Source organism: Fulmarus glacialis, unplaced genomic scaffold (assembly GCF_000690835.1).
Source record: "Fulmarus glacialis isolate BGI_N327 unplaced genomic scaffold, ASM69083v1 scaffold16564, whole genome shotgun sequence".
In the NCBI taxonomy this organism is placed as follows: domain Eukaryota; kingdom Metazoa; phylum Chordata; class Aves; order Procellariiformes; family Procellariidae; genus Fulmarus; species Fulmarus glacialis.
Window position 1 is genome coordinate 47,810 of NW_009210073.1, and position 11,558 is coordinate 59,367.

General features: G+C 39.3%; 1 protein-coding gene across 1 annotated transcript in view; it reads left to right on the top strand.

The window, feature by feature from the left end:
• The window catches only part of FNDC3B (fibronectin type III domain containing 3B), a gene marked incomplete at its 5' end in the record, with an annotated part of 54,800 nt that extends 46,312 nt beyond the window's left edge, over positions 1-8,488 (top strand). Inside the window, one exon of the mRNA XM_009577058.1 lies at positions 5,782-8,488. Within this exon, the coding sequence (XP_009575353.1) occupies positions 5,782-6,093 (312 nt within the window). The remainder of the gene's footprint in view (positions 1-5,781) is intronic.
• Between the last annotated feature and the right edge of the window lie 3,070 nt (positions 8,489-11,558).

Below are 11,558 nucleotides of genomic sequence, written 5' to 3' on the forward strand. Positions count from 1 at the left end.
GTTTGACTTTTCAAAACGCGACTATCCCATGACTGTTTGGGGAACAGTTGTGCGCACAGAGCGGCACGGTGTCGAGCACGGAGTCTCAGTGGACTCGGTAGGAAAGCTCACACAAATCCTTCCTCAGGCGGCACAGAGGTGATGTTTCCTATTTCTGGGAAAATTTTACATTACAGACCTTGATCCAGCTTTTTGCTAGGAAGCCCTTCAGAAGGAGCAGAATGCGATGTTCTCCCGTATTAATTTCATTAACAGAAGAGAAAATCCACCTGGGCACTTGGTGCTGACTAGGCATGAAGTAGTGTGCTTCAGTTTATTCTGGCACAGAGTTGGGTGCACGCTGAAATAAGTGGCCATGTTTCACTTCCCTTATTCACACAGAGTATCTCTTTAGTACACGGCGCTGATTTTTCTGGGACTGCCTGTGGACCAGAATGAAGTAGGGCATCATTACACCTTTCTAGTGTGTTTTGTATCTAAAGCGAATAAATACAGAAAACTCCATTATGAAATAAAACATGAATAGGAGAAGACAAAGTCTTATTGTCATCTGTTAACTTTCAAAGTTTGGGCTCCTTGTTAATCTATTGCTGTGTGTACCATCCTAGAGATGAAGCTCTCAAGAGATGTGAGAACACCTAGGAGCAGCCCACTGGTCTGTACTTGCACCTCGCTTATGTTGTAGAAACAAATTCAAGTTCTAGAAAATAATCATCTTCATTAACTTATAAAATAAGCTAAATTGCTTTAGCATTTCCTTCCTCTGCTGCAACATCAGCCACTGATGGGCTTTTGGGTAAAGCTATAGTTTCTCTCTAGATCGTCACACCTGAGCTGTCTCCTTCCACCTGTAGCCCGATGTATGCAGCCCTCTGCCTCCCAAAAGCCACTGCTCCTCCACCATTTGACCTAGCAGAGGTGATGTCAAAGTATTCAAAAGCCCTTTTTTTCAGACTGGGGCTATAGCCATCCCTGCCTTCCTCTGGGTAAACACGCTGTAAATATTTCTCTGCTGAGAATTTTCTGAAGAACTGGATTTGCGGGAGCTAAACAGATAACAATTTAGCTCCCTAAAAAGCGTGTTAAAAAATACTAAATACTCCTTTTCCTTTTCTTAAGCGATGTGTTCCTTTTTCTGTATTTGTACGCTTTATCTATTTGGATACTTCAAAAAGCAATGGCATTATGACATTGCAGTTCTTTTTAGGCAATCAAATTTTCCTTGTTTATGAATCAGGATGTAAATCACAGCAGATTGCAGGAATCGGTGGCCCAGTTCTGTTTTTCTGTTTCTTGCAGTCTCATTTAGCAAAGCTTACTCAGTTAGAACTTAGCTTTCAAGTGTGTTAAAATTGTCTCCAGCTTTGCATAGTTTTAATCTGGAGCTTGGGGAGCGGGCTGGGTTGTGCAGTGCAGGAGCTGAAGCTTGGGGTAACAGTCATAACACTCGGCAGCCCAAGTTTTAGTTTCCCAATTGAGCAGCTCTGGGGATCAAATCACTGAGGAGCCAGCTCTTCATAAGAGCTGTCCGTGGGAGATGGGAGCTGAGTTTTAAAGCTTCTTTATCCTTAAATTGTTTGCCAGTGAGGCAAAATGTCCTACCTTTGAAATTTCCGAGAATTTGGAGGCGATGGTGTTTCATCAGCTTCTGCCATATCTCTTCTGGGAGAAAACTGTCCCCAAATGCTTTCCAAATGAAGAAAATATATGGGTAGGATACACTGGGTGTGTAAAAATCCCCCAGCAATGCAGTGGGAAGCCTGCTCGGCTCTGTACCGAGAGGTGGATCCGTGGGAGAACCTGGTTGGTCTCACCAAGCTCTAATTTTTATTATTGTTTTTTCTTTGTTTCAGACTCTGTAGACACACAATCTCTGAAACGCATTCACTGCACTGTTGATTTGTGTAAATCAGCAAAAAATTGTTTTTCCTTCTCTATTTTAAATAGCAAGTCAAAGGCACTTGTACTGGTTGCATGCCAAAATACAACATAATTGTACAGTACGCATTGGCATTTATTATTAGTGCTACTTGCATTGAGTATTTTCTCTGCCTCCTGATGCCAATTTTGTGTCATGCGACGAGCAAATAATTTCCTTTTGTTAGAGTTTTTCAGTGCAGCCCGCCTCGTGGATGGTGATCTGAGAGGCTCTGATTTGCTGTCCACACAACTCTTAAGGTTTTATGAGCATCTCAGCAGTGGAGTGAGGGAAGCTGATTTTGAGTTTGGATAAAATAATAAAGCCACCCAGTTTCTTAAAGAGAAATCTGTAATATGACTTAGAAGAAATTAAACCTTTCAAGTGGGCATGCTTTCTAAATAGAGTGAAACCTGCCTCCAATTCTTGATCTTCTTATCACCATACAACATAGGCTTTTATTAATTACTAAATACACTGGTCATTGCAATGGAGTGCAACACCCAGGTAAGGTTATCTTACAGTTTCCAGTGTGTCGCTTATAGGGCAATTCTGGCTGTCATTTTTATTATTTGGAAAAGACGGAGGAGGTTTGGAATTATTTAATGACATCGGTGAAATTGAGAAATACTTGCCTACAGGAATTCTCTGAACTGTCTGGCTTGATCAATAGGATCAAATGCCCTAAGAGGCTTCAGCAGCAGTTTATTACTCGTGGTGGTATTTTCATTGAGGGAGCCAGGCAAAAAGCTCACCATGTTTTTATTATATTCTCAGGTACCTAAACAGAAAAGCTGTTTTTAGGAACTGAAAGTGATCAATTGGATAGCCACTTTACTTTGACTTGTTGACCACCAAAGCATAATGTGCTACATATAAAAAAGTACGCAGCTTTATACAGTCATAATTGGTTTAATATTTGTTTAGAAAATTTAAAGACCTTATAATTGTCAATTTGATTTTTTTTTTTCCCCCCTCTCTGTTGTGTATGTGAAGTCCATTCACAGAGTGTAACTGTGTTCCCAGCCAAGCATATGTCTTTGTGCTGAGGGCATCCTGCGTTGGCTTAGCAACTAATGCAGTCTACTAATGCAGACAAAACTGAGCTGGAGCCAGTAGCGTCTCCAAGGTGCTTGCTGCAGCCAGTTGTGGAGGATACGTGGCTCCTGCCATAAGCGAATGATAATTAAGCACAGTAATTTTTTACCTGTTACTGAGAAAGGACATAGATCCACTGGTGTTAAATAGTCATCAAACCACTGAAAGCAGAAGAATTCCCACCACCTTCCTAGCCCTAGTGCACGAAATGTTTTGTCTTTATCATTAGTGAATATTAATTAATGTATTCAATGTATTTTCAACTGTTTTTCAAACTTCAACGATGCACTCTTTTCTCACTTGACTGTCTGGCCTGTTTCTGAGAAGTGCTGTTGACTAGCTGGCTTGAGTAAACTTGGTCATCTATATTTATTAGACTGTAACGAAGATACAGGTCTTTGATTTAGCCAAACTTAGCCTCCAGTTACACTGGTATTCACCACCCTGACAGAACAAAACAACTGAAAAAACAATTAACTGGACAGGTTTTTTCAATGCAAAGACAGGTTGTATATATCCCATCCCTAGTATCTATTAAATGTAATGTATGAAGATTAGATTGTAAAATTTTTATTAAATGTCATTATTTGGATTTTACTGGATTTTTATTTTGTTTTAGAAGTAGTCATATTGGTTGCAAAGGTTCATTTACGGCAAAGGCGTGTAGAGCTCTCCTGATTATACATTTTGAAATGAAATTAGTAATTACAACGGCACCAGAAAACATACCTTGCTTACAATTGTTTTGTAAGGATAGATGCTTTGAGTTACCACATCTCAGACTCTAAAAGAAATGGGAGTTAGGTAAGTCCTCCATGTAGAAGAATCCTGACTCTGGTCCTGTGGAAGAACACATCCTTACTTAATTACTTGCTGAACCTACGTGCCAAATGCATGCAACTTTTCTTTGCATGATCATTTATATTTGGGAGTAAACTGAAGTATTAACCACCTACAAAGTGTAGCATTGATGATGGAGTAGGTGGAGGACAGTTGCCCACAACAGGTCAGTGTTAGAAATGGAATTGTCATTGGAAAATAGAGTGGCAGAGTCATTCTTGGTATAAGGTACCCTTTGCAAACAGATGTTTCAACCTTCACGCTATTTCTGTGGACCACTACAGCACTTACAGTTTTGTTTTCCCTGCAGTTACTGTATTACTGTAACTTAATGACTCACTTCTCATTGGTGTTGGGAAGACAAGCAAAGACAAGAAAGGCAACAGTGCATAGCTGTGGTTAATTGGAGAGATTTATGGTATGAATGTGTTGTATTCCTGTCACTTGAGCTAGAGTGAACTTCCTGCGAATGCTGAGCATACTTGAGGAAGGTAAAATAATTTTGTTTAAACATTGCTTCTAGATTTATGCCTTGGGGCCAAGAAACATGAGGCAGTTAAAGGACTTCTATTCAGTCTGGAAATCAGAGTCACCGTCATTCAAACCACATTTGGAAAAACTGTGGAAGTTTGAAAGGAGGGGAGAGAACAAATGAAATAAAAACCTTAATCTTTTGTCCCAGACCTTCTCAAGAAGTCGGCAGCTGGCTTTCTAACTGAAGGATGAGTCTCAGGGGCAAGCATGGGCAGGAAAGCTGGACTCTCGAAGTGGTATTTAGCTGAGCATGTCTCTTCTTTTTCCTCCTGTATTTCTTACTCCAGGGTAAGGCACGGGAAGTCCTCTATTGGCTCAGGTTTAACTTCCCTCGTGTTACCCTTTTCGAAGTTGAGTTCTTCCCTCCGGGAGGGCAGCGGTGCTCTCAGCCTTCCGCTCCCGCAGCGAGGAGAAGGAAACCAGCTAAATGAGCAAAGGAAGAAGTATCTGAAGTTCAAGATTTTTTTTTCCCCCCAGCAGACACAGGCACTTTGTGACATGTTTTTCACCTCATAAAATACCAGTTTCAACAATCCTCCGTTATATAAATTGTTGACTGGTTATTTGTTTTCAGAGTTCATAGATGTTTCCAGTGGTCTTTTTCCATTTAAGTCGCAAAACTGTCTCTTAGATATTCAGTTATCTCTCTTCTTTCTCATATTGTGACTCATGCTCTCTGAGTCATACAGTACCTACATTTGATTAACATAAATACGTGATGGGTTTGGATTGCTAAAGAACCATATACAATGCAACCAAGAGGAGCTTTTTTATACCTTAATAATATTTTATTGTTTCCACAATTCTGAAAGTGTAATTTCTGGCAAAATTGCTGACTCTTGAGAGAAATATGAGGAAAGTACATTAAAATAATATTTGTAACCAATTTTATGATTATACAGTGAATGTCTTCCAATAACGTTAGTTTGCAGGTTTTCTTCCTTTTGGGGCCGAACACGGTGCTTATGTCTTAGTCATGTTTTGGGCATATAGTCACATTTTAAGAGTCCAGAAATATGTTTGTAGTATTTATCACACCCACAAAAGATGAGTACGTCTTATAGTTGATATATTGTCTGAAGTCTTGTCTGTCCTTGTGTGCATTGACTCTGTTGAACACCCTGTATTGAGACCTCTCATGGTTCAACATCTCTTACATAGTCCTCCACATGCCTCTATTTTTCCAAAACCTGCATTGACCTAGTGAGTTCTTCCCTTGAGAGCTGCAGCAACATTTCCTTACAGGACTTGGACTTGACCTAACTTTCTGGCCCAAATCCTTGCAAATATCTACTGTTACTATGTTTTTAACTTGTTTGATGCTATGAAAGGAGGAGGAGGAGGTTGTCTTGCTCTTTGTATTTGACTGTGCTTGCTGTTTTGTTTTGAAGGTGTACAAGGGAGAAGAGACCACATTCCACATCTCAGGCCTTCAAGTCAACACAGACTATCGGTTTCGCGTCTGCGTCTGCCGCCGGTGCTTGGATACCTCACAGGAACTTAGTGGACCTTTCAGCCCATCCGTTGCCTTTATGCTTCAGCGAAATGAGATCATGCTTGCAGGAGAAATGGGAAGCATAGATGATCCTAAGATAAAGAGCATGATTCCTACTGATGAACAGTTTGCAGCCCTCATTGTTCTCGGCTTTGCAAGTTTGTCAATTATATTCGCCTGTATATTACAATACTTCTTTATGAAGTAGAGAATTCAATGGAAGTTTGAGATACAAATTTAACTAATGCTACGCATTATAATCCACACATTTATTCAGATATTCCTTTTTTTGAAATCCTTTTGTTCTACCATGCATTTTATATACTTCTCTTGTTTTTACAGTTCTAGCTTGACGAAAGATAAATCAGTGTTTTGATGCACCTTTTTGAAATTCAAAACTAGGAAGTGGTCAAACTGGAGAAACAAGCAAACCAGATACCAAAAGCAAGATTTTTTTCCTTCACAGTTTCAAAATAGTCACCAATTTGCCTTTTCAATGTTGTTTTGTTTTTTTCACCGAAGTTCGTACAGTCTCTTATTTTATCTTAACTATTTAGGAAATTTTAATCATGAGTCACTTTTTTGTCTCTTCTTTTTCCTTCTAAACATTAGTCACAAGTGTGTATAGTGGTAAGACTAGAATACAGTGTTAGTCAACAGTACCAGGTTTTCCTTGAACAGTATTAGCAGTGTTGCCTATGAATTATTCACTCCATTTGCCCCAGTTTTTTCAAGATGAAACATAAGTTGTTATTTTAACTGTTTAGTGCATTTAAATTGGAACAATATCCTGCAGTCGAAAAACCTTTTTAATTATCTGTTATTTTTACAGTTAAAACACTATAAACTGCCTGTATAAGAAATCAGATAACCAAACTGCGTATAAATTATGAAGCATTATAGATTTTTTTTTTTACCATTTTGATTCCTAGCAGTAATTTTAAGTAAGAGGGCATTGTGCAATAGTTAGTTATTCCCATGTTCAGCTATTAAAAGCTGCTTTAACTTGTCTGTTTGTCACTGTATATAACTATTCCTAATCTAATACTAGATATTATTCTATTATGTTCAGCTTGATTTATATGATTAGAGCTGGTGACAGCTTACTGCCTCTACTGAATTAGGTGAGATTTACACTCGATGTAAGCAAACTTTACTGTCAGTTGATTTTTTTTTTTTTTAATTATTATTATTATTTTTTGGAGGGGTATCCATTTTATGGAACTTTTTTGGAGGTATCAGAAATGAGATCTGTTTATTTTAAATGCCTTAAATGGGTGTCTGTGCTATTCTTACCACAGGGCTAATTGAAATAACTTGGTACATGGCAAAATTCAGACGAGAGTCCTGCTCTGATGGGAATGTCCCCCCTCCTCCTGCCTGCCCATTCCAAGATACACGTTTTAATCCATCAAGATACTAGAATTTTTAACTCTACAATCATTGGATTATTTATATTAAGTCAACATTGTGCGAGTACCTCAGGGACATAAATGAGCTGGAGGTGCAAATAGATTCCAAAAGGGTGCAACAGACACAGTGTATTTCCCTGCCTCTTGTTTTTGTATATTTTTGCTACTTGGTTTTGCTTTTGTCCTAGCTATTTTGTGCTCTGTCTCCATCGTCTAAGATTCAGTGTCCTGTACTAGCATAATATTCCCTTAACCAAAGTAATGGGGAAAAAACAACATTATTTTTGTTTTAGGTTTATTTATACTATATACTGCATACAGTACTTTAAATACCAATTACAGTGCAATCTTTTATTTATTGTAAAAAAATAAAAAATAAAAAGTGTACTTATGTACTAATCCCCCTCCCCACCCTCCCCATAGCATGTTACATTTTGTCTGTTTTATATTGTTGTACTTTAGGTCAACTTTTTACCTGGCAGCATTCCTAGTATTATTAATCTTCTTACATTTTCTTGTGTTTTTGAAGATGGGAGCATCTAGTACATTAAATGCCAAAAAAAACCATTATCAGTGATTCAAACGTTTACATGTATCCAAAAACATAATCATCTCTGGAAAGAAAGTGCTAAGATCAATGAATTATTCTGTGTGCCTCTCTAGATGTAGCAAATATTAGAAATGTTCTGTATTTTGTTATTGACTATAATTAGTTTAATTTAGCCTTGCAAACTAATGGCATTGAGCTAAATATATATATTTTTTTTGTTTTTGCCAAAGTCATGGCTTGTCAAATTTATTTACATCTTATTTAAATCTATTTGTGATATGAAACTTTGTGACCTTACATCTGTATTTTGTGAGCAAAGCATATGCAGCTGTCTTCAATGGAGGGGAAAAGAGTGTATTTTTTAAAACAATGAAAAGACTGCTAGTTTGGAAACCCAGAAATTTGAATAGATTCCCTTTTTTTATTTTTGGAATATTGTTTCAGCAGTGCTGCTATGAAATCCAAGCTTGACACCTTTTTAATAAAAACTGCTTTAATAAAAAAAGAACAAAAAAAACCCGCCTTGCTTCAGATGATTTGATCAATTTTGAAAGTTTGAAATACAAATGATACTAAAAGCAGCGAGCAGAAGTGTAGAGAAAAGCAATCGGTTACACTTGAAGCATTTCTGTCATTGCTAATTTGCTTCTGTCATTGCTAATGAGACCGCCCAGTCCAACCCTGAGGTTATCAGAGAAGGTATTCCGTAGGAGTTGGGACAGGCCCTAAGTAAGTTAATTTGACATTCTTTTAGTTTGTATATTCTGCCATAGTGACTTGATTGTCATTCATGTATTAACAACAAAATAAAGCATCACGGATCTTAAACCATTCCTGTTCTGATTTCCGTTACCGCTGACCCACCGTTTGCTGACGCCTTGTCTTTTCCCGTACACCTTTATGCCCTTTGATCCAGCTATATGAGGCATTGAATCCAACCTGAGGGCTCTCTGCTCTCAAAGAAATTACGAACAACAACAAAAAAGGAAGGTAGAATGAAACACTAAATATTTAAAACCCTTAAGGAAGGAGAGAGATGTTTTTATGTTGTTCTGCCTTTTTCTTTATGAACTTGAAATGTTTTCTAATCCTGTTTGTTGGCTAAGTAGCTCAGTATTCAGTGTCACGATTGAAAAGTGCCCTAACTGAATGTGTATGAACCTTATGCTTGCACAGTTCTTTAAATTGAAAAAAATAAAATGTTTTTACCTCACTATGGGAACATACATTCCAAGCTTTTCAACTTCAAAAAAAAATAATCATAAGTTTTCTTGTATTGTAAATTTTAGACTTTCATATGCATTGTATTAAAACTGCCATATCAACTTTAATGTATAGATTTTGCAAATACTACACTATGTATGTAAGACTTAACTGTATCTGTAGTGTATATGTAATATATTTATGCCCAATAAATGTTTTAATTCTTTCTGATATTACCAGGAGTCGTCTTAATTGAATACAGCCCTTCCAGTCTGCGTGGCCCCTTCCTAGCAGGTCAGTGGTGTTGCTGCAGTCTGAAGCATGAGTGGGAGCCCTGAATTTAACTCGGGATGTTTCTGATTTGTAACCGGAATGATTTTGTGTTATTCGTGAAGCGTTTGCTGGTGCAGTTCAGCAGTTTATAGCATAATCTGTTCTTAGACTGAGCTAAATACACTGCAGATTGCTAGTCCACCCCCTGGAAAGGTGAAGTTCAACCAGGCTGTTACCTGGATTGTGTGTCCAAAGGCTACTGACGTTTTGACCTAAACATCATCCAGGTGAATGCCAAATTCCTTCTCACGTGAGCTAGTTTCTGTAGCCCTCCCTCTCCCCGTCCATGGGAAATCGCGGTCCTCTCCTGGGGGCTGGCCGGCTTCAGACAGCATTGGCTGTGGCGGCGAGCTCTCACTGCTGCCCCGCAGTTTGCTTCTCTTGGCAGGGCTGACTTACAGTAAGCAAAAGTTTCTAGAAATAATCTTAAAGTTAGGTTTCTGCAGTGTTTTAATCAGTTCTTTTAAATAGCTCGTGTCAAAATCTAAGGACGGTAAAAAAAAAACCCTAGATTTGTTATCTCTTTGTAATTAAACACTTGAAATACCAGAACTTTTACTTACTTGTTAATTATGTGCAGTAAATTCAATTACTCATCATAAAGAATCTAGTATGTATATATATTTCTTGGCAAACACATTAAACAGCTTTTCTTCAAATCACTGCATAAATACAGCATTTGTTTGCTTTTTTAATTACTGCAATTTACAACATGAGTGGGTTTTTCCTAAGGAAAATCAGTAATTTTTTCACTTGTTTACTCAGCTCTTTTTTTATTTAAACAGTGCTTGCCAAAATAATCTCTCTTTAACAAAATGTTTTAGATTTGTCTCTAGAATAGTAATTACTGCTTTGGTGTCTGTAGAGATGTTTTATTTTCAGTAGTCCCTGGTTTACAGCATTGCCATGAGTGTCTGCAGAGATGGTGGAGAACAGTTAAAGCCCAAGGGAGTGAAGGAGGATTTAGGTATTTGCTGTTTCAGCTTTGAGTGTTGTTTTATGACTTTATAACCCACAGGTTTGGTGCAGAGGTACGGGGTCCCTTTCCACACTCAAACTAGGCAGTGGTGGGATAAGTAGCACTAAGTTTCCAATGGATTTTGTTTTACAAGGAAATAAGGAGCAAGTTGTAACCAGGCTTGGGCAATATTGTATTTACCAACACCTTTTGCCTGCTCATACCTGTTGGGAGAAAAGTATCTGCTTTGAGAAGTTTTGAAACGGAGCATGGGCTCGTGTTTTCAGATATTTCCGAGGCCTTACAAAGGACCTCTAGGCTGGTAGGGTAGTTGGATGTGGACCGTGGCACATCTTGCAATTTGAGCAATCTCCAGGTCTGCCCGCAGCCAAGCGTGGTCACCAGGTTGGTGGCTGCTGTTTCTATAGCAGCAGCAATTCTCTCTCTTCTCGGTAATCAAAGAGCCTGTTCAAAAACGAAACGGGTAGAATTTGTTTTGCTTTTGACTTCAGCCACTGTTGCAAGTTTGGAGCATGTTTGGTTTGGTGGAGGAGAGTCGAGCCCTGTTTAAGGGGGGGGGGTCTCTGCATGCGGAGCCAGTGTATCAAAGCAAGATGCGGCGTGATCTGAGCCACCCGCTCCCCGAGACAAACAAGAAAGCAAACAGGACCCAGAGGTAGCGTCAGTCCATGTTGTTCACCTCCCGCAGAGCTTTTCCTGCCAGACTCATTCAAGTCTTTGAATTTTAGGAGATGCTCAAATTCAGCCTGCTATAAATAGCACTTTCTTGAAGGGAGCTAGATCTTAACTCCAGCCTTTGTGTCAGGGGAGGGGCCCGAGGCTCCCCTGCCTCTCCCTCCTGTCTTGAAACACAGCAGAGGTATTTGAAAACACCCCTGAAAATAAAATACTTGGGGAGCTGTGGCTGAGAGGCCTCCGTGCTGTGTAAGACGGCATCGCCGGGGCTGCTCCTCCCTCGCAGGCCAGGGCGTCAGCATGGCCTGTGTTCTCGGCCTGGCGGGAGCTTGGCCGAGTTACCGGAGGTCTCCTGTCACTTACAGGTTTGCAGCTGGAGAATCGTTCCCCGGGGAATGCTGCTTTTCTTGTCTGGACGGCGGGATGGCGATACCTTGCCCACGGTGGTGGTGGAAGCTCAGTGTTTCGTCATCCCGCTCGTTCGTCAACGGAGTGACGGTGTTGTGCTGCGCTGGGCACCC